General features: G+C 39.1%; 1 protein-coding gene across 5 annotated transcripts in view; it reads left to right on the top strand.

The window, feature by feature from the left end:
• The window catches only part of CLNK (cytokine dependent hematopoietic cell linker), an 80325-nt gene that overhangs the window by 17736 nt on the left and 38286 nt on the right, over positions 1-24303 (top strand). For 4 of the 5 annotated variants that reach the window (XM_013960017.2, XM_067298225.1, XM_067298227.1 and 1 more), the window contains 2 exons: positions 20749-20820; positions 21840-21889. In XM_013960017.2, the coding sequence (XP_013815471.1) occupies positions 21865-21889 (25 nt within the window). In that variant the 5' untranslated portion in view covers positions 20749-20820; positions 21840-21864. Of the gene's footprint in view, positions 1-14577; positions 14749-20748; positions 20821-21839; positions 21890-24303 lie in introns of those variants that run through there. The other variant, XM_067298226.1, reaches the window with a different exon arrangement.

The raw sequence follows: 24303 nt of genomic DNA on the forward strand, positions 1-24303 counted from the left end.
AACAACTCATCTGGGACACTGAGCCAATAATTTTTCACTTTACCTGTTTTGTTTCTTAAGTTGCATATTTTTCCAAATTTATATCTGCCTCCTGCAACAAATATTAAGACAGGACTGAGAGGCAAAGATTGAAAGGGCCTTCTGTGTTTGCTGTTGGGATTTCTTCCCAGAGGAAATCTAATTCTCTAATACAGTCATCCATCCTTCTTCTACTGTAGGGCATCTTGCCTCCTACCCACAGTAAGTATCTGAACTTCTCCTCAGGTTGCCTTGCTCACACCAGTGTTACATTGGTGTTGCAATGCTGTACCACTGCAATCTCTCAATCTATCTTCATTTTAGGATGGCTTTACTTTTGGATAGCATCACAAAATCACTATTTTTAGCAATCCCCATCCTCTTCTCTGCTGTAGTGTACAACTAACAGCATATTGACTGCCCGGAAGTGCCATGTGCTACCTCAGGATTCAACAGCACACACAGAAAGGAAGTATTCAGCATTGAAATTTGTTGCCTTCATTTGTTGCAGACCAATTCAGTTATAAGGAACAGAGCAACACAAACAGTGGCAGGAGCCCATTTTTTATTTTAAAACATGTCTTGGATTCTTGGGAGTAATTACTATAACTGACAACTAGGGACAACTCCCAGAATTAGTCTTTTGTTTTAGATCTTTGTGTCCTGGACTAAAAAAAAAAAAAAAGAAAAAGAAAATACTCAATCAATCAGGGCTATCAGCATGAGAAAGTATCCTAAGCCCAAGCTTTCTCACAGCTTTACCTCTCTCCTCATTTATCTTTCACTCGACTGCTTCACTACTCTTCTTGCATTCCATGAGTTTGTCCATGTTTCCTCCAGTGCTCCCACCTGATGGGAACCACCATTCAGGACACTTTTTGTTGCTTTAAGAGCTCCTCTGACTACCAACCTGAAAATGACTTTTTAATGGTTGGAAAACTTTCATGTGTCATAATGTATGAATGGACAAATCTTATACATGTAGCACAAATTCTATTACACTGCAGCACTTTTTTCCTATTCTTTCTCCATTCTCCTAACAGCCCCATGGAAGGAAGGTTATTGCATACCTGTACATACTTTAATGAGCTTGATACTGCCAGAGTCGGGTCTCCGTGTGTATGGATGAAGGAATCCATCCTGTGACCTGTGTAGGAGCTGTTCAGGGGGCAGCAGCAGTTGAGCTTCTATAATTTTGCTTGAAGTTCTGAGTTTGAATCCATAGGAAGTATCCCCTAATCAGTTGTTTCCTTCCAAGGAGAAACCCACATTTTACTTCTCACATCTGTTGGCTTCAGAGTAGAACTGAAATTCACAGGGAACATAAGGGAGGCCATGTAATTTCTTAGTTACAGACTTGCAAAACCCTCTGGTGGAAGTATGTTACAGAGGCTATGACTGAAGTCATATCTTGAAAGCCTTCATTTTCAGCAGCAGCAAAAATGTTTGGTTTTAGCTCTGGCAGTCCTTTGTTCAGGCTCAGGTGCATCAGTCAGGATCACCTCATGACATTTGCACAAAGAACAGGGGACCTGGAGCCTCTGCTTACCACCACAGTAGAAATTATGAGAATCTGTGAAAAACATCTTTTTGGTAGAGGAGCTCAGTCTGTACTTCATTAAACTGGTCTGAGTATGGGCTGCAGTTCAAAAGCCCTCTGAACTTCCTATTAGTGGATTTTATGGCTATAGTATGCTTACTGCTTCCAAAAGCTGATTTTTATAAGAAATTTTGAACTTGCAAACTTGGGTTTGGAATTTTTTTATTGTTGGTTTTAGGCACTCCAGACACCAAGAAAAAGTTACTGCAGAAATACATCCTACAGCCACCAGATCGTGTAAAGAAATAGCTTAAACTTAAGCTAAGCTTAAAGCTTAATACTGATAGTAATGTAACCGCAGCAGCTCACTGCTCAATAAAACTAACGACCTGAGTGTTTATCCAGATGAACAAGCAAAGTTTGCAGCTCTCAATTTAAAATTAGCTTCATTAGATCCACCTGGGCTGAAGTCACTGCAGTAACAAAACTAGAAATACACATTTAAGGTTTATGCAGGTGGGGGAGGGTGGAACTGTGGATGTGTAAAAGCACTAAGATAATAATGTAGCACAAATACATGTTCTGGCAGGTACTTCTCAATTTTTGTCAACTCTTTGCAGTAAATGAGAAGTTGCTGTATAATAGCCAGTATCAGTTCCTTGTGTCTGAAAAATGATACCTACGCTGCACTTGTAGTTTTATTTTATTCTGCTCTGCACTTGTATTTTGTTCAGCTGGGGGAAGGGAAAAGTTTGCAGTCTCAGGCTTAGCTAACGAAAAGACTGCATAAATATTAATTTTCTAAGCTATCACAGAAAACACAGGTTGTAGAAAGTTAGATTTTCTCAGGACACTGGACTTAGGAACAAGAAGAGGCAAGTCTGACCTCAGAATTAAGAACAGCTGCTGATGTCTTGCCAGGACTATTACATATATGTATACTTTGTTATAGCTTTTATATAATCAAATATATAGTTAGTCAGCTCTCCATTCTAGCTTATGTACATTTTTGAGTTTGACTGATCAGTGGTAGCTCCCACACTACGGAAGTCTTTAATTTTGAAGGCGATTTAAAAAAAAAATTAAGATAATGTATGAATGTGGACTATGACATACATAGGTGCTAGTATTTTATAAATACAGAAATTCAATAATCATTGAACAAATTACTTAAGTCCCTGAACCTCCTGGCAGTAAATCACATGCCTGTGAACCTGACCAGTATAATTTTTTTGGAAAAACCTCACATATATAAGGTCACTTAACACTTGTAGCGTCAGAGTTATAGTCAGTAAAAAACACAAAAAAAATAAGTGATACACGTTTTTTTCTCTTATTATAAGGAAGACAAAGCCATTTATTCTAATTTGGAAATCAATAGGAAGTAGATGCCTAAATACCTTTAAATCCATGGGCCTAAAACTACGTAAAGTTCACATTTTCTTTCATCCTGAAGGAAAGACTTTCCCAAAATCTCTAAAAGCCTTGCCACAGTCAGTTCTCTACCACAAAGAGCAAAGGCATAACCCAATTTTCTTGATATTTTTAAACTAAGACTGAAAAGGAAAATAATGTCTAAAATGGTACTGTTTTTGTACAGCATAAAAGAGCATCAAAGAGAACAAACAATCTTTGCGGCTCACTTGTCCACGTTTTGTCACTCTATGGGTGCAGTAAAGAAATGGAGTTAACACAGAGTTTCTGGAACAGTATCCTCGTCCTGTTTTCTATTTTCTGTTTCATTTTCTCATAAAGCTGACCACAGTGAAATAGGCACAAGGAAGTGGACATTCACTAGCATTATCCTCTTCAAGTTCTTATAACAGCGATGTTATATATCACTTTAAAACTATATTTTTTAAGTGAACAAGTTTCCCTCAAGGCTGTAGAGTCCTAAAATCGCCCCTGTTAGATAAAACCGCTACTTTCAGTTTCAGCTTCGGCCTCTGCTGCAGTTTCTCTTTGAAGTGCTCACAGGTAGGGGCAGCTCAACAGAGAAAGCCCTGCTGTTTTAAACCAAGGAGCCTGAACCCAGAGAGCTTATTTGCTTCTTGTTCTGGAAAAACTCCTGCTGAGCAGCAGGCAGAGGTATTCAAATAAGAGGATGATACATACACTCAGAAATGTTTAAACTGATTAAATGACATTTTGCATGGGAAAGAGGCTCAAATTTAAGCTCAGGTCTTTACATCTATCACGTGGCTATAAACAGATTTTAAGCCTATGTTTTAAAGCCGTTGACTTACCTTTGCTATGAGAGTAGATTTTCAACTACACCTGAGCCTGGTATCACCTGCCTTTGAAGTAGACACAAAGATAGCTCTCTGCAATGAGAAGCAAGTCTTTAAGTCAAGTTCCAACTAAGCTACTAGCAAATTTAAAGCCTGTGTTTTAAGATAGCAGGTTTCTTTGCCTGCAGAGAGGAGCTTCAACCCCAGCTGTGAGTGCTTCAAAGGCATAGGTGCCACAGCTGGAACTGAAGCTAGAATTGAGATGCCAGCTTCAATACAAACTAGATTTTAGGATCCAAAGATTTCCATTGTCAGTTATATAAATACACATTTTAATCAATTAGAAGTCATTCATAACATTAATTTGCAATTTTAAGACAAGTTTTAGTGGGAAATACAACTATGCTCTAAAGTGTTATTTAGATGAAGTGGATATTTTAGTACTTGTGAATTATTTACATTTATTGCAGGCCTACTTTCCAAAGGATCACAAGCATACCTCCTGTAGTTTTGTAAGGTACTGAAAGTAAAATTTGTCTTTATTAGCATGTCAGGTAGAACGGTTCCTAAGATCAGTCAAAGCCTCTGAAATATTTATGCAATATACTGAGGATTTATTTCACAACCTACCCAAGTACAGTGTTCACTGTAGAAAGGCCAGTGCTATTTTACAGAGATACACCATTATTCTCCTAATTTTGTTCAGAAGTAACTAAAACACTTCCCGTACACAGTTTGATACATGAAGGGAAAAAATAGAGCAATATCATGGCTTTTGTCACTATGTAAATTGTGGTGAGGAGGGTGAGAAGGAGCTCCTCACCATAGAGACACTGCATTCAAGGGAAGCTCAGTGCTCCCTGAGGAAGATCACAGATTTTATACAACTGTAAAAAAAAAGAAAGGAAAAAAAAGATTAAAATGGTACCTATGATACATTTTTAGATGGTATTTCCTAGATTAATCCATAGACCTATGTCTCATGCCTGGTCCACTGCTATGTAGTTCTGCCATTCTCCTTCTCTTTGTGAATTTGGAGTGTAAAGAGAGCATCTAGACCCAGGCAAATGACACATAAAGGAAAACTCCCTTGCCGGTCCATTGTCTACAGGGGGTATTGAGCCAGCAGGAGGAGTGAAATAATATCTTAAGAACAGGACCTTAGGCTTTTGTTTGGTTGTCTTTTTTGTTTTTCGGTCATGGCTTTTTTCCCTCTGAAATGTAGCTCTACTTTTTAGAGTTTGCCCTTTTATTTTTAATGAAAAGAGTAAGTCAATAATTTACAACCTTGCTGACTAAAAGGACTCTTAAAAAACTTCTCAAGACTTCACTGGTGAAGTAGCTTTATTTTACGTTGTCTTAATTATTTGGCAAATCAAATATTCTAGTTTATTTGCCTTTATTTCCACATTTCATCTTCTTCAGAAACAAAATGATAAAAAAGGACAGAAAGTGGAAAATAGGGTGAAGTCAGGAGGAAAACTAAATTAAACTGGAGACAGCTCCATGCTTCCTAGGACTCATACCCATTTATATATACCCATTACACTTTCCATTTCCTCCCTTCTTCCTCTGGGCAGGAGGAAATACTCCATTTTACTAGCCCTTTATAAGAAACAATATGAAGTTCTGCTGTCTGACTGATCTGGAATTACTGTCAAGCTGCTCTGTGCAACCAGCTTTGAAGAGTGTCTCTTACTCGATAATCGAGCTTACATTTTGTCCACGGTTATGAAACTTTTTCTGTCTTTTTAACAAGGGCAAAACAATCTCTTTGGAGGGATTGTTTGCTTGCTATCTTTCTTACTCTGACTTAGAGAATAATACAGAACTGTGGAGTAAATATAATGCTGTAATTAACTGGAGTGGCTCTGCTGATGTTATTAACCATGAGTGTATAAACTCAAGTGACTTCTAAATAGCCACAAAGCCCCAAGAGTGAACTACAGCTCTGTATTCACTTCATAGCCACCTGTTAAAGGATGTTGAATTTTCCGGTTAATATTGAGAGTTTTAAAGTAAGGCACCGCTATGAGATGTTGGAAAGTGCTTTTCTATATGGTACATGATTGGGGGAGCAAGCAGAAATGATAATACTCATATACTAAAACATTAGTTTTATTTAACTGTGTCACAGCAGATATGCTTGTAATGTTGATTAACCATTTTTTTCATAATGTGATAATTTTTTTTGTTTTAATTCTTTATTTTGAGCATCTTATGTACATCTATGATAACCATAATCTGCATTAGGGAAGAATAGAAAACACAGTTCAAAGCCATTATGCATCTGCCTACTCTGTGGTACAAAGCACAGCTCATGCGTAAGTTGTAATAGCTTTATTAAGGTTAGCATTCTAACAACTGATAGAACATCTGACACTCCTGTGGTTTGGATCTGAACACATTCATGATTCCCTTCTTGACTTCATCTCATCTGCTTTTCTTTATATTCTAAACATTTATATTTCAAAAATTTTACGCTTAAAAGTTGGCCTCTCAATTTACATGGAAGCACTTAAATAAAGGTTTTGATTTTTAAGGTGCTGATGCCAGCTCTGACTGCTGAGAAAGCAAGACAGGTATCCTGGCTGGAAGAGCAAAGCTTTAGCAGGCATCAACCTTTGATCTTTTAGCTTAATTTCCCGATTTTTTTACTGATTCCTTTTTTACAAGAAACATTAATCTATTTCTATTTTTAGAAATGGAAGATATTTCAGTACAAATGATTCAAAACATGAAATTGGTGACAATAGGGAGCTAACCTCTCAAAGGAATCAAAGCAATAAACTATTAGGTCAACCTCAGCATTTTCTTTTATAATTGTACTATGATCATACAGAGAAGTATCCAAGAGTCTCTGGCTAGCCACTATACTTACACAGAAATAACTGAGAGCTGAGATATAGACAGTCAGTAGAAGTGTGAATCCACTGGATAATGGTTGGGGTGTGGAGATAGGATTGTGGATCATTGTTTAAATTTGGATACAACCAGGTCTAGGACTGGAGGTTGAGACTGAAGGAACCAAAGAGTTTGTTTATTACAGAATTCTGCAAGGCAATGAGGGCTAGGTGAAGACTGCTGCTGGTATGAACAAAAGGTTTATGTTTGTTCTGGGCTATGTTAAAATTAGTATTAGGATTGGAGTTAGGATAAAGTTCTCAGATATTAAGAAATGAAAAGGTCACTGTATTGCTGAATGCTAGTGAGACCCACAGGGCCTGGATGGCAGTTCTTGCTAGCAGAGACATATCATATAATGTGACTTTTCAGATGGATATGGTTTGCTGAGGTACAGTTACATGTAGGGCGAAGGTGGGGATTTAGATTAGCAGTAGCTGAACTTAGTACACTGGTGGATTTGACTGGACCTGAAGAGTTCATTTGAGGGCTACCATAGTAGATGTCGGGGAACAGTGAGTGCTCCCTAAGGGGACAAGGAGCTGGGAACTGAGCACGATAACACAGCTGGCAGGGCAGGGGCCTTCCTCTCCAGGGCCCTATCCCACGTACCCGAGTGAGGCAAGCAGGGCAGACCCAAGAATGGCAGCCAGGTTCAGCCAGGAGTCCACATCAGCAGGCAAGTTTGTGGCAATAAGGCAGGGCCAAGATCAAGCTGGGAAATCAGTCTGTGGGTCTGGATCAGCAGGATCCATGGCTTGGCACAGGCATGGCTGTGGCTGAGCTGGAGACCAGCACTCTTACAGCACAGCTCAGGCTGTAATTGTAGCCCAAGAGCTCAGCTAAAATGGAGCCCTGGAGCCCATGGGCAGGGGAGTGTGGGTTAAGGCCCCAGTGGAGGCTGGTCAGGGCCATTAAGGCCTATTAGTGCCCTCAGGGCCCTGACAGTGGGTGATTTGTAGTCAATTCTGGAGTTTGCAGAAATCCCTGAGCTACCTTTATGGTTCAGAATTGGGACTGAGGCTCAAGATATAGATTGAAGAGCTAGCTTCATAGCTGTGTCAGATGAACCCAACAGAATTAGGATGTGTGCTGATGGCATGGTTAGTTCTATGGTAGGTATCACTCAATATAGCTAAAGCTAATTTAGAGCCAGGAGGTAGGTTTAAGTGGAAGCTGAAAGCATGGTTTATTGATGGATCATTCAAGGCCGTATGGCTAGGATAAGTGCTGCTGGCTGAGTGAATGATTCAGGGTTAATTTTAGGATGAGAGTGGATCACCTTGCAGTGTCTGTCTAGAGGGCTAGGACAAATTTTTGCCATCTGGGACCGAAAACCCTGGTATTGGTTGAGCTTACTAAGAAGACCAAATGGCAAAAAATGTGAATGGCTTTCTGGTAGTTTTTCTGGGTGTGAACAGGAATAAGTTGCAGATCACCTGAAAGTGATGATGAGGGGCTTGGCTGAACTTCTTCCTTCAGAAAAATAGGGTTTTTTTAATGTCTGTATTCAATTTATCATGGACAAATACCAAATGCAGATCTTCCTTCTGAAGAGGTTTTAGTTGTGAATGATGCTGTTGAGTGTCAGATCTTACTAGTATATGTTTGAAGCTGAAACCAAAACATCTGAATTTTAGCAATCCCAGTGTTCTGCCGACCTAAATGGAAAATTGGCAAGTTTTCCATAGGATTTTTCTTAGGTCACCACCTTGGAGGCACCATCCCAGTAAATCTGGCCTAGATACAGCACTACTGACCTCACCCTTGAAAGTGATTCTGCTAATAGTATTTTGAAGAACACTGTTAAAGACATGTGGCAAAGCGTGCACTAATACTGTGGCTGTGTGTTAGGCGAAAGTTTCAGGGTCCTGTAGAGTCATAGACTATAGATGAGTCTGCAGTCACAGCAGGGACATTTTGATCAAATGATGTAAAGCCTCCCATTAAAAAAAATCAAGATGTTACTCCTTTCATTCTCACATGTCTTTAAACAAATAAAGTCATATTTTCTCAGGTAGGGAAGGAAGAAGTAGGTCATCAAACTACAACTCAAGAGAACCACGTTTAGTTCTCTGATTTATCATATTCTTTTTATATGAGAATCACAAAGCGATTTAGACTGTCTACTTTTGCAAGTATCTAACCTTTTAGGTAACTATTTTCCCCTATTCTCTAACCTGTAATACTGCCTCTCCTGTGCATGTGCACAGTGGTTGCAGGACCTTGAAGATCCTGCTCCACTAAGAGGTCACTTAGCTCTTAAGTAGTGTGGACTGCATCTGCCTAATCTTGAGACTCATTGTTATTGTTGCTATTATGTTGCTTCATTTTCCCATCTATACACAGGGTGCTAAATCCAGTCTTCCTACAGGGGCATGATGAAAATTGAAGGTGCTCATTTTTTTATCATAATAGACATTATAGAAATATTAAAGACAACTGTATTACAGGATTGCAAAATGCATTATTATAAACCAGTTTTTAGTATGTTAATTCATGTTAGTAAAGTAAAATAATCTCCTCATTTTCCAGCACATGCTCACCTATACCTTTAAACTGCCAAGACTTCCTTTTCCTTTGCTCTGCTACTGAATGCAAAGACCTTCTGCCTTCCAAAAATAACAATGATGTCCTTTACTACAAAGCAGAGATCAGGAACAAAGTGCAAGCCCTGGGCTGAAACCATGCATCAAAAAATGTGGCTCTCTAAATCTACATCTGGTGACATCATCAGAGAAAAGTACAAGACTTTTGCAGCTCTCTATCTCTAACATGGTATTTCTAGAGTTCTAGTGCTGTCAAAAGAAAAAATCTCTCTGGTTATCACTGGCATCTTGACACCAAAAAACATATTACTCATGCACATGAATACAAATGCAAAACTGAGCATCCTGAGAATAGATGTTTTTATTAACTGAACATAATTAATTTGAGAAATGTACACACAAGCTGAGCAGGGTATGGAGTATGCAGAATAGTTTTGTAGTGATGACCATGACAGACAAGGATAAATGCTACTTTTCTTTTGGTTTTCCTGTTCCTCTTTCTCTATGTTCTGTTCCATATTCCACTGGGGGAAAAATACCAAAAATGGTTGTTTCGCACTTACAGATGCTACTGGGTGAAACTTTAAGTAGCTGGCAGCACTAGCAGATATCCAGCTATGATTTCTGAAGAGTTTATATGCTCCAAAGTGGGGTACAATTGTACAAGGATGGTCAAAAGCAAGAACGGGGATAACCTGGGATTAGTCAGGAACAGAAAGATTACAGTATAGAACTGGTCGAGAACATGAGTTCTTACATCAGGTTGAATAATAGAGAGAGAAAGAAGCTGTTAAGTGGAGTTTTTTTTAATTTTTGGAGGTGCTTAGCTACAGCTAGAGAAAAGCCAATCATTTCAAAAATGAATGCCTATGGTGAGTCAACAGCAGGCTAATTCAAATGCCTAATTCATATTTCAAGATCCCAGTCTGAGTGGTTTAAATGTTTAAATAAGTAAATATAACCTATTCAGCAAAGCCCCATCTCTTTGTCCCAAACTAGCATTTCTTACATTTTTTTTTTACTTTTCAGTGTGAGTGGTACAGCTTGCTAAATCAGGACACCAAAATATTCCGTGAAATTTACAGATAAGTAATCACAGAATCACAGAATCACAGAATGGTTGAGGTTGGAAGGGACCTCTGGAGATCATCTAGTCCAACCCCCCTGCTCAAGCAGGGTCACCTAGAGCACATTGCACAGGATCACGTCCAGGCGGGTTTTGAATATCTCCAGAGAAGGAGACTCCACAACCTCTCTGGGCAACCTGTGCCAGTGCTCTGTCACCCTCACAGTGAAAAAGTTTTTCCTCATGTTCAGACGGAACTGTCTGTGTTTCAGTTTGTGCCCGTTGCCTCGCGTCCTGTCACTGGGCACCACTGAAAAGAGTCTGGCTCCATCCTCTCGACACCCTCCCTTCAGATACTTGTACACATTGATAAGATCCCCTCTCAGTCTTCTCTTCTCCAGGCTAAACAGGCCCAGCTCTCTCAGCCTGTCCTCACAAGAGAGATGCTCCAGTCCCCTAATCATCTTTGTAGCCCTTCGCTGGACTTGCTCCAGTAGTGCCACATCCCTCTTGTACTGGGGAGCCCAGACCTGGACACAGTACTCCAGATGTGGCCTCACCAGGGCTGAGTAGAGGGGGAGAATCACCTCCCTCGACCTGCTGGCAACACTCTTCCTGATGCACCCCAGGATGCCACTGGCCTTCTTGGCCACAAGGGCACATTGCTGCCTCATGCTTAACTTGGTGTCCACCAGCACTCCCAGGTCCTTCTCTGCAGAGCTGCTCTCCAGCAGGTCAACCCCCAACCTGTACTGGTGCGTGGGGTTATTCCTCCCCAGGTGCAGGACCCTGCACTTGCCTTTGTTGAACTTCATGAAGTTCCTCTCCGCCCACCTCTCCAGCCTGTCCAAGTCTCTCTGAATGGCAGCACAACCCTCTCGTGTGTCAGCCACTCCTCCCAGTTCTGTATCGTCAGCAAACTTGCTGAGGGTGCACTCTGTCCCTTCATCCAGGTCATTGATGAAGAAGTTGAACAAGACTGGACCCAGCACTGACCCCTGGGGGACACCGCTAGCTACAGGCCTCCAACTAGACTCTGCACCGCTGATCACAACCCTCTGAGCTCTGCCATTCAGCCAGTCCTCAATCCACCTCACTGTCCACTCATCTAGCCCACACTTCCTGAGCTTGTCTGTGAGGATGTTATGGGAGACAGTGTCAAAAGCCTTGCTGAAGTCAAGGTAGACAACATCCACTGCTCTCCCCTCATCTACCCAGCCAGTCATTCCAGCATAGAAGGCTATCAGATTGGTTAGGCATGATTTCCCCTTGGTGAAGCCATGCTGACTACTCCCGATCACCTTCTTGTCCTCCACATGCTTGGAGATGGCCTCCAGGATGCTCCATCACCTTTCCAGGGATGCAGGTGAGGCTGACTGGCCTGTAGTTCCCTGGGTCCTCCTTCTTGCCCTTTTTGAAGACTGCGGTGACATTGGCTTTCTTCCAGTCCTCAGGCACCTCTCCTGTTCTCCATGACCTTTCAAAGATGATGGAGAGTGGCTTAGCAATAACGTCCGCCAGCTCCCTCAGCACTCGTGGGTGCATCCCATCAGGGCCCATGGATTTGTGGGTGTCAAGTCTGCTTAAATGATCTCTAACCCGATCCTCCTCCACCAAGGGAAAGTCCTCCTCTCTCCAGACTTTCTCTCTTGTCTCCAGGGTCTGGGGTTCCTGAGGGCTGGCCTGAGCAGTAAAGACTGAAGCAAAGAAGGCATTCAGTAACTCTGCCTTCTCTGCATCCTTCGTCACCAGGGCACCCACCCCATTGAGCAAAGGGCCCACATTTTCCCTAGTCTTCCTCTTGCTACTGATGCATTTGAAGAAGCCCTTCTTGCTGTCCTTGACATCTCTAGCCAGATTTAATTCCAAACGGGCCTTAGCCTTCCTCGTCACATCCCTGCATACTCTGACAATGTTTCTATAATCCTCCCAAGTGGCCTGTCCCCCTCTCCACTTTCTGTATACTTCCTTCTTCTGCTTGAGTTTTGCCAGGAGCTCCTTGCTCATCCATGCAGGTCTCCTACCTCCTTTGCTTGACTTCCTAATAGATACTGTTCTCCAGTCAGATCCCTGCAGTAACCACTGTCTTACTATTTGCTATCCTCCATGAACAACTTTGTGTTTAGGAACTGCTGATGGCTGTTTTTCTACCAAAACACAAACAGCTAAATTAAAAAAAAAATCAATTTTTTTTGTTATTTGGTCATGATTCAAAAAATGCCAACAATAAGCATATGACCAAAGGAATTGTCTGTGAAAATACTTGCTTGCTTTCATTTTTACTTAAATGAATGACTCCTATACTTACCTCTAGTAAGGCATGAAAACTCCTCCTGTGAGAATACTTGGAGCAGTCATTTTCAGCCACCTATAAACTGGAGTTAATTGGCTACCTGTAACTGCTCTCTAGTGTTGTCTAGTTCACAGATACTAAGGGTGAGGATATAGTTTTACAATACGGTAGCTGTAAACTGAAGGTTGAGTGCTTCAGTATATGCTGTTCTTCTCTCTAGATAAATATTTCTGTCCTACCATGGGCAGAATAATTTTTTTTTTCTTCCTGGACATTAAGAGCCATATTGTAGGTTAGACTCAATATCCATGATGAAGAGAACAAACACTTGCCTTATTATATTCCTATGCAGATTACTCCACCTTGACTCAGATATAGAGTGAATAATTAGAAGCTGCTTACCTATTAGCTTCTGCCTGACAGCAGATGGGCAAGGAAAGACAAAAATGGCATGTTCATTTAGTTTTATCTTATTACTTGCTTGCTGTGTGCATTTAGGTCTGCTCAGAATGGTTTATGATTTGCTATTATAAAGAGGCAACAAACCATCAGTACTATGGGAAAAAGGGAATTTTGATTCAGAGACCTACCTCTGAGTCAAATGTTTCCTGAGGCAGCAGGTCCTGGTCTATGCCTTGCCTATGGCAAAGGCTGTGGGGAAGATTGCCGCAATCCCGTATATGCTAGGAAGAGCTATGTGTGTAATGATAAGACCACTGACTTGCTCAGTGCCTCTCTAGAGTCTGTGGCAAGTAGCTTTAGCCAACATTACATGCACTGAGATAAAGTATCATCTGCCTGGCTTCTTGTCTGCTCCCAGGATATTGTTTATCCTTGGAGAAGGAAGGAGATAAACCTTCTGCTCTTCTGACCACTGAGAATGGACTATCTAGATGTTATTTAGGCAAATGGAAAACTAGAAGGCTTTGGTTTCCCTTATCACACCAAGTAGTCCCCAAAAGGCCTGGTAGATTTTAACCGAAAAATTTCACTAGTGACAGAATTAAGAAGTTAATTATTTTTCCTCAGACTTCCTCAGGTGAATAGGGATTTATACTCTTCATTACAAGATACAAGGACAGATATAAGCAAAGTATTCTAATATACACACTTAAACAGCCAGTAAAAATAACTTGTTATGCACAGAACAAGTCTGCAAGCTATACTGTTTATGAGAGAGAGGCACAAGAGAAATTAAGTTAAAATATACTTCTGAAAATTCTGAAAGACATTTATTGCAGGCAGTATTATCTTTCAATGGGATGTTTTCAGATTTTCCATGTCCTCAGAGAGAGTCTGTGTAATCAGGATCTTCATGAAGAAATAAAACACATTCATATCCCATTCATATCTTTGCTTGTGATTCCAGAAGAAACCGTCTATCATTTAGATGTGAAAAATCCCAAGGGGCTGTACAGAAACTAAGAAATGTGGAAATAAAAATAGTAGCAGTGATGCACTCTACAAAGTGTCAATATCATCCCAGGGCCAAATTCAGATGAGGTATTGGAATTGAATGACTCCATTTCTATGGCCAGAAAACACAACGCTTGAATAGCATCTTTTTATTACTATTATGTTACTATAAACCATTTTACATGCATTAAGGACTCCCCACACTCAACCCCACTCACATTAGTATTCAACTACTTGGATTGAAAAACATGGTAACTCTATCTGCATGATAGACATGGTTCATTTGTGCTTTTCCTGATCTTCCCATAGAATACACGATTTCAGGTGAGTTTTTCTAAACTCACTGAGAGACCGTTTTTATTCACACTTAATAAGCATTTCTATTTCAATCCACTGTTTGCCTAATCTGCCTGTTCTATGCTGTGCCATGACAAAGCTGCTATTGCAGATAAGAAAGTGATTGGCATAAATGTGCACAGTAATATGAACAGTAACCACAGGTATCAAAAGTCTCCCACTAGCATTTTTCCAAGTGTCACATGTCTCTGGTTATCTTTCAGGTACCCAAGGCCCATGACTCTCCAGACAGCATGTGTTCAGCCAGCAAGTCAGTGCTTCAAAATTTATTAGCAGTTCAAACTACATGAATCTGACCAAATGCATACTGGTTACTGTACACTCCTTAGCGTTTGGATTGAAAGGTGGCAGAACTGGTTGCCATCTTTAAACAAGTATGTATTAAAATATTAATGAAGCTGCTTCATACCGCCTTGTGCAACGTATACTTTTAAGGAGACATACAGGAAGGGTAAGACAAGAAGGAGGCAGGCCCACAGTTCATACTCCTTTATTTGGAGGCAAAATTTAGATACCATACCTCCCCAAAAAAGCTTTGCAATGCATTTCAGATTATATTGCACCATTTGGCTTGAAGTGTCCCAAAATACTCTCTTGCTGATTGAATTTGTTTTGTCTGATCTGATAGAAGAGTTCTGGGAGGGAAAATGTGCCAAACGCCAAATCTTTTCCAGGCAGTTCTCTGCCCAGCGTGGTACTAGGTACAACAACAAAAAAATGAATCTCAGTTTAGCAACAGTAATTTATTAAAAGGGCCAGTCCCTGTGAGTGTGTGCAGTTAAGGCTGAGTAAAATAGTTCCTTCTCCTTAAAGATCACAGATGCTTGATTTGAAACGCGCCTTAGTATAGTGCCATACTTTTCTTCAGCTACATTGGGTTATTATTTTTTCTCTTTTTAATCTCTTTCATCCAGTGCAAAAATCACCTGGCTAGGATTCATTACAGTAATTTCAAACCAGAAGATGAGGCTGTAATACAAATAAAAGTGCATTCTGTGTATCTTAATTGTCAATCTGAATACCTGTGTCATCCCAGAAGTAGGGAAGTGGGATTCATAACACTTGCACCAGGAGACCTTTTTCCCTAATAAAGCCAGTTTTAATACCTTATAGTGTTCTGTATCTTGAGTTTCAAAGAGCTGGCATTTTGTAGATTTGTAATGCAGTTTGGCACTAAGAAAATGTATCTATTTGACATGTCTAAAATCTGCATTTAAACAATGGGATAATTAATGTTCATTATATTTGTGTTTTTGTGGGGTTATTTGAACTGATATTATGGCATTTGGATGGTGTGTTTATATCATTTTAAAGGTTGCCAGGGAAGCATTGAACACTCTTTTTCGAAAAATATATTTCAAATGAATTGTGCCAGTCACAATTTTTAAATAGTTTTGCAAATGATCAGTTACATAATTATGCTAAGAGAGTATAGCCATTAATATTTATTATTATGTTCCTAACATTCATTTTAGCTAAAAACCAAAACAAGTCTACACCTAGATGACACACTTGGAGGACCACAGCTGAAGTAGTTTAAATACATTAATCATTTGAGTATCTGTTTTATGGAGTTTCTTTCTAATGCCACAGCACTGAATACAATGTTGCATTTCATGTATTTTCCATGGATAATCTTTTTACTGATCCATAGAAGATGACTTTTATAAATTAAAAGCAAAGATAAGTTCCATTTTAGTACACTATCTGCGACAGATTTCAAAAAAAAAGGGCTAGGCCTTTGCCTGGGATGATGCTTATATGCCTGTGGTCAAAACTATTATGATCCTGAAAACCCTGGGAGAGTTTAAAGGTCAAGTGACTCTTCCCTCTCTTCCTTTGGCTTTGCCTGCCTTTTGTTGATGTATTACAAATTATCATCTCAAATACATAGAAAGGCATCTTTGTGCCTGCCAAAACCACCTCAAAAAGGCTGAACTGCTGAGCATGTACCACAGGCCAAGTCTGGATACAGAAACTCTGTGTCAGCCTGTTAGAGGCCCTGAACAGCCCTGCTGTGATATGCAATCTCCATGCATACCTCCCATCCATCAATGGGACTGGTCCCAAAATTACCAGCTCTTACTGCCCTGTGAGAGGTATGGTGGGAGTGGTGAACCTCTCCTACTGCCCTTGTACACATAGTTACAGCATTCGGGAAATGGAAGATTTGGGCTCACATCCTCAAGGGATCAAAACTCCCATGTTGGAAAGCACCCAAAGAACTAGGATTATAAGGTGTTTTGTCAAGAAGCACTCATCACCTGTCCCACCACTAGGCGGAAAAAACATGACTCATTTGTCATGCACAGGAAAGCAGGCCCTAAGTGAACAGTCAAGAGGTTAGTGCGCTCAGCTAAGAGGGAACACCATGCCAGGGTTCCTGTACTTGTATTTTCTTTTCAGTGGAGAGCAAATAAAAGTAGAACACACTGTGGCCTAATGGTGCAAACTGATGTGCTGAGCAACATACACCCTCTAATTGTTAGGTTCTTTCATACAAAAGATGGTGGATAGCTAGCCTTCACTTGTCTTTGGAAGAAAGCGTCTGCCATATGTTCCTGACTGCATACTGTGAGTACACAGATGCACTTCCTCTGCAGCTTGAACAATCACTGAGAGGCTGATTTCAGATACCTGCTCTTCCCTATCAGCTAGCCCAAGGGAGCTCCTTGTTCAGCAAGCTCAATATTTGGAACCCTACTTTGAGATGACTAACTCTACAGACACTAGACACTGCAAAAGAAGTTCAGTCCAAGTTATGCTGAAGACCTATATCCCTCTAGAGCAGCAGCTGGAGGCCAGGCAGGATGTACTCAGGCACCCAAGATGGCAAAGTGCATCTATATTCAAGCAATTTAGAAATCCAAGTTTATCTTAAACAGTGAGATAGCCCAGTCAAGCTTGGTGTATGGTCTCTTACCTGCCTGTGTCACCTCCAAAAGTGAACTCTGCTATGCACTCCATTAGCATCTTTCGACAATGTTACCTGTTGTTAAATTTAAATAATACTTCTGTCCTACTGATTTCAGTTTTACTTAATCAGGGCCACGATAGATGTGGCTAAGTCTCCTCAGAACCAAAAGCCTAGTACTAAGTAGCAGTGTCTGTAGAGAGAGGTGTTACCAAAAAAGGAAATGAACAATATGATGCACTGCCAAACCACTGTCTAACAGAATGACCTTGTGCTTGCAAAGTCCCCCAAAATCTAATCACACTGCCACATGCAGTGAACATAACACATTTAGTCACAATTCAGGAAACAAGCTGTTTATTTATGGAGTGCATCCCTTAATAATCACCCTGGTAAACATTTACTGAGAAAATAACTTTAAGCCATGGATTGGGATAATCCTAGTGATAAATAGTAGGATCCTCTGGCTGTATTAAGTATCCTGTAAAATATAATACTAAGCTCTTTCAACAGTAATAATGATACAAAGGCTGTTTTCTCTCTCCATGGACCTGATTGATAATACCTAAAATTTTCTAATTAGGGACTGTCCCCCTTCAAATCTCTTCTCTTAGCACAAAGAAAGCATACTTCACATTTTAGTCCTTTCTTCATAGCAAAACTTTTTTTTCATTTTTCAGCTTATTGTCCCCCATTTGTTGGTTGCATCTATCTCTTTTCTCTTTTTTTATGCATTCTTTGGACTGGGACTGATTTTATGTTTTTTTTTGAATTATCTAGCACAGTGAGGATCTAGTCTATATTTCTGCAAAACCAAATAAATATTCAAGTAACTGCAAAAATAAGTAACTGCAAAAACAAATAACCACAATAATGTTTAACCAATAGGGAATTGCTTCTGAATACTTTGGGCCAATTGATGTCATTTACAATCTCTCATGAAGGAGATTTCGACACGTGTGACAGGGTCTTTAGAAAGTAGTAATCTACTAAACAAAGCATCAAGCAACATTGAACTACTTCATGTAAAGTGTTGCAGTTAGAGGAGAGCTATTTAATATGATACTACTTTCATTGTTATTTCACTGTTGAGACAGAGGGAAAGAGAAAGGGAATGAGGAGCAGAAAACAGGACCTTTCTCTTTTTTAACAGCTATACTTCAGCTGTTGGTTATGGCCATATTCTGATCCTTTTATTCCTGACAAGTAAAATTTACCCTATCAGTGATCCCCTTAAAGGCTGTGAAGTAAACAAACTTTCAAGTGAAGTGTCTTAAAATATGCCTATTGATTAATGACTCTTAAAATGGTTCATGACTCTTGAAAATTTTAAGATTTTGGAACAGAAATTTTTATATGTCCCTTTCATCATCAGTTAATCATCATTTGTTACAACAGAACCATCAAGATGAATTCAGTTGACATTAAGGTAAATGTCATCTGTATTTCAGTAAGTGTTCCATTACAATTTGTCTGCAGTTAAATATTAGTCAATGGTAACTTAAAATGAATGCTACCCTAAATTTCCTCCTCAGTATATTTTCTAGTCATACATAATGTAACTTGAGTCTTGAGCTGAGTAGGCATTGCTGCTCTCTCTGTGTCATTGAACTGCTCTGTCACAGACACAGATTTTTTTACATCAAAATTGGAATGAATAACGCAGATGACAAGTTAGAAAACATCATTACCAATTAAATGAAATTCCACATACCCCTCAAGTTAAAAGAGGTGAAAGGGTCTTACATTGCATAGAAAGACCTGCCCTTTTGCAAAAGGAGGGAGCAATATGGCTGTAGTGTAGACCAGAGAATGAAGAAAATCCTGTGAAGGAAAAATTCTTTGGCACATAGTTAGGCATGGGGACTTAACAAATGGTATAGCTACATTTTAAAACAAAAGTGGTGAAAAGGACTTTTTGTAATCTTCTTAGGCAAAGTAGGGATTCTGTCAATGTAGATCACCCCAAAAGTGCAGAATGGCCTTACAGTCAGAAAAGTTTCTGTCAAAGCCTGTTCTTCGGAGCCATTAATGCTACTAGCTACCACTAGGATGTATGCAGTTCTGAAGAACTTACAGATGTAGCCAGCAAAAGAAGCACTGGACCTCAGCACTGGATCTCACATGCAGACAAAAAACATATTAAACAGACTAGAACTATTTGCTGCAGGCAAGTGAGAATTTGCAGAAGGTCCTTTTCAGATGCATGTTGGGAATTTAGTCATACAGAAGAGTGGGGGAGGAATACAGTAAATTCAAACACACAAAAATTACGTTCATTGTATATATGATATGCAATAGGCTTTTGCGTTTGTAATACTTCTTTAGGGGGAACTGGACTGAGTTTTGCAAAGAATGGAATTATTCTCTAAGAAAAAAAGGTTATATGTGAATGATAAATAGTATAGAGACAGTTATCTCTTTGTATTTCTGGTATTCCAAAGAGAGAACTTCAGCAGTATAGATTTAATCATTTATACTTCTGGTGGCTAGGGGAATACCGCAAAGGTTTTAAAGGTCTTGACTCGCAACCTGAGAAATATGCTAAACCAAAATTCTGTACAGTTGCAGCAACTGTTCAAAATATCTCTGGTGCTAACTCCACAGCTGCAAGTCTTCTTGTCCTCTAAAATTTGCATCTTCACATTTTTGACCGTTAGTATTTGCACACTGACAATTAGAAAAATCCATTATCAATGTGCACATTCAAATATTGATTAAAGGATTTTTTTTTTTCTAAAGAGGATTTGGGACATGTTTATAAAAAAAAATCAAAATTGATTTGGCAACATTGATTATAGGATCTATGAATTTAGAGCGAGTTAGGCAGGACTAAGCCCAAGTGAAACTGCTCAACAGAACATGGCCATCTTTACAATCTCTAGGAATTACTTGGTGAGATAATCCTAAGTCTTTTGCTGCAGACAAACACTGAAGTCTCTGGTGGTCAAAGGTTAAGAGGTGGAATTTGCTCAGTGTTTCTTTAAATGAGTTAGAGATCAGTATTCTTTTACATGAGTGAATTAAGGAGATCCGTTTCGAACTGAGGCCTAAGAGCAACTAGAAGTAGAAGGCCAAGAGAACAGATCCCTGTTGGTCTGATACGTACATTGTTGCTGTTTTGCAAGTGTTTTACTAGTAGTAGAGATCTTGGATAGGTGCCTGTGGGTTTTAATTCCATTCAGTTATACAAGAGTTTAGTAAGCACCATGCTCCAAGAAAATAAAACACTGGATGTAGGAATTCAGTTTCTAACCTTTCTCTCTGCAGGAAACTGTTTTGTTTCAAATAGTTAAAAACAAGAAAATCAGCATACTATACAGAAGTTAGAAAGTTTTGAGGTAGAGAAGAAGGAAGTAATTTGCATATATGTGTTTCCCAGAATTCATATTGCTCCCACTCAAATTTCTTTTCCACTTATTGCTGCTTGCTAACAATAAACTTCGTTCAATTTTATCAGCGTTAACAGGAAAACAATAGTAGAGCGCCTAAAAGAGTCAAACAGCAGGAAGATAACTTTGCCAAAAAATAGGTAAGTAAATAAATTCCTTTTTAAAGCATTGATAAGTAACTTCAAAAAATTTTTTATTATGGATGTGTCTGTGCTCTAAGCAGTGCGCAATGAAAGACTAGATGACTCTCGTGTGGTTTAGAGACTGCTCACTGAACAGGAAACCACGAGCTTCACTCTTTGTTCAAAAGTTGGTACTAACCTAAATAATTTTATAATTCTAAGAACGAGGCATTTGAAGTCCAAAGATTTGACCTGATACTTTACAGACTTTGCATTTTCTGAGGGTAGATTCTCCGATGCTAGGTAAAATAAACGTGCATAAATGTAGTACTAATGCAGTCCCTGACTGCATCTTTGTTGAAAATTATTTCTTGTTGTTGTTTCTGAATAGTAAGTATGTGTTCACTTGCTACAGTGAGCCATATGTGTTGCTGGACAGGCTGATAAAGATCTAAGGTCCAGGGGGTAAAGAGGGTGATGGTGAGAGAACCATCATGCAGGACATCACGCAGGTCAAGACCTGTTTGTGTGCCTCTTCCACACTCGTATATCAGCATCCAACTGGCCTGTATTTTGTATGGCTCAGTAATAACAGGAGGAAAGAATACCACCTTCGGGCTTGAGGGAAACCATGATACCTATAAGGGTTGGTGGAGTGGGAAGGGAGCAGTGCACAGTGGCACAGCTGCATACTAAAAGGAGCTTTAGCTCTTACCTCCCTAAGCAAATTCATCCCTGCAACATTTTATCAAATATGCTAAAGCATCGATAAGGCTGTTACAATATTTACCTGTAAAGTTTATTTAATACATATTTGCAAAATCAGTAGACCCAAACTGTACCAAATTTTGGGCAGAAAGTGAATAAAATCATAAGGTTCAACCCAAAATTGTCAGATTACCATGTCTGACATTATTTTCAAATTTAAACTATTACCCTTGCAGCTTTCCCTCATTTTAGTCTCTTGGAAAAGTTTCATAGAACAATGGCAATTTCTAATATTTACATGTATTTTTTTTTCTTTTTTATGTATTTAGATCTTGCCCAAATATATGTGCAGCAATGAATCTGGAATTAAATCCAAAAGGTAAAAATCTTTCTGTACTAAAATATGAAGCATTATAATATGTCTTTTTACCATACTTATTACTCAGCATCTGTGATAGTTTGTAATATTTAAGGAATGAAGAATCAGAATATTCCAAGATTATAAAAATTAAAATGAATTATAAGAAAAAAGGAAAACTAACTTCTTGGATACCCACTAATAAAGAAAGCAAAAATCTGTTTACTTCCAGAGTGCCCAAACAATTTTTGACTTCACGATGTTATACACTACAAAAAACCATCAATAAATCATCCCCTTGCTGGAGATGGAAAGCATTACATTTTGAATAAATTGGCTGATCACATCTAGAAAACAATTGAGGGAGCTTTCCATTTCCCTATGCTTCCACACAAAGGACTCCCCACTTTTAAAACATTTTGTTTGTAGTTCCAAAACCATAGGACAATAACATATGATCTCTAACTCTGATTCCACAACAGATTATGGTTAGTATTAGGCATGTGTTTAAATCCCACTGGTTTAATAAGTAAAACACTGCTCTTATTCAAGTCAGTGGAAATTGATATTGTATTCCACAACTTTTAACTGAATTAAAAGAGATATTTAATGCAAAGCATATAAAAATACTTAACTAAATAGGGGTACTACTAGCCAGATAAGCCTGTTTGATATACCATATGTTTATTGTGCTATGTGAAGTTTGCTTAAATGTATTCAATATCAGGATAATACAGAAGAAATAAATTTAGGGCTGAAAACATCCAGTTCTGCTAAAATAAAACCCAACAGTTATCTTACTGCAAATCTTTTATTGTCTATAGATAAGGAGCCATATCACAAAAGCTTACCACAACTGATATTTATTCACATAACTTTTTCAAAGTCTCTGAAGAGAAGCCTGCCTAGTCTTTTGCTTGACCCTGGAATTAAACCTATATAATTTATGAAGGTTCTACTTATCCTACTTATCCCTCTAGAGGCCAGAGGGAAATGCCAATATACTTAACAAGACAGGCTTTTTAGACAGTACTTTTGGACCAAATAGGAAAAAATGATTGAAAATTTCTGTGCAGATTCTTCCTTGCAACATTTCCAGCCTCTTTTCTTTTTTTTTTTTTCTCTTATCAAACGGGTTTGGAGACACCCTGCAAGTAGAACAAGGTTTATTAAAACATAACCGACAACACTTTATCACCGTCTGTAACTGTCTGGAACACCACAAATAGTGACTAAAAAAACCACAGCACGTTCATAGGCTCACTGAAGTCTATGGGAACAGATTTAGCTTCTGCCTTCTCATTTAAATAAGGGATGTGTTTCTGACATTAGGTTTTCATGCCCTTTTGCACAGAATCGTTTTAGGTCATTATGAAAGACAAGCAAGGTTGCCACAAAATGCACACACTTTTATTCCATTGTAGATTAAAGAAAAATTCATTACTTTCCCGTTGTCCTTTGACATCAGGCATTCTCTGTCAACTGACAGAAAACACACCCACACATATGTCATAAAAATATAACACCTTATTATTGTTATAACTGATATACTACAACACTTAATTTCACAGAGGATGTAGCAAGGCAATAAGAAATTTTAAGACTGAATAAGATATGATCAGTCTCTATAGCTTGAGGAAACTCTGATTCCTGCCAGCTGTAAATCTTTAGCTTGTGGTGAAAAAAAGTCATGATAGATGATCCAACTGATTGTAAACTACTTGGCACAAAGAATCTGTCCTGTTTTATCCCTGTGCAACAACAACCACAAAGGAAGACAGGAAATTGAGAGTTCCAGGGCAATATAAATAGTAAATAGCAGAAATGATCTCCCCTCAAGTGGTGAGTCTCTTCAACAGTCTTCCACCACCCAGATGGTTCTCAGCACTTTTCATTCTGAAGGCCCAACATATATTGCATAGCTAACAGAAACAAATATTCATCTTTGCTACCAAAATGTCATCCTTTAATAACAGGAGGAGCAGTTTCTGTCTGCTTTGCACTCCTCAGCTAGAAGAAAACAAGTATTTGGGAATTTACCTCATATAAAGGAATTGCCTGCAGGATAGTCTCAACTCCACTTCTCTCTTCACTCATTGTGTAAAGAACGTGTTCTCAACAGCAAGGGAGAGGAAGGGCTGCAGTGCCTCCAAACTCTGGTCATCCCTGAATAACAGAGTAGAGTATAGAGTAACCTGGACATAAAATTATATATTGATATCGGATATCAATAAATCATCCCAAAGGCTTGTGTCAAACAGTCCACTTTTAGCATTAAGCTATGAAATGTATGGCTAATAGAGCTGTTGTTTACCACTGATACATATTTCCTGTTGTGGAGTATGGAGTAACCCATTTTTTATTAACAGACGTAAAAAGGCTACAACTTAAAGACACTGTCTGCATTTTCTCATCATTATATTGATACTATCTAA

This window comes from Apteryx mantelli, chromosome 5, assembly GCF_036417845.1.
Source record: "Apteryx mantelli isolate bAptMan1 chromosome 5, bAptMan1.hap1, whole genome shotgun sequence".
Classification (NCBI taxonomy): domain Eukaryota; kingdom Metazoa; phylum Chordata; class Aves; order Apterygiformes; family Apterygidae; genus Apteryx; species Apteryx mantelli.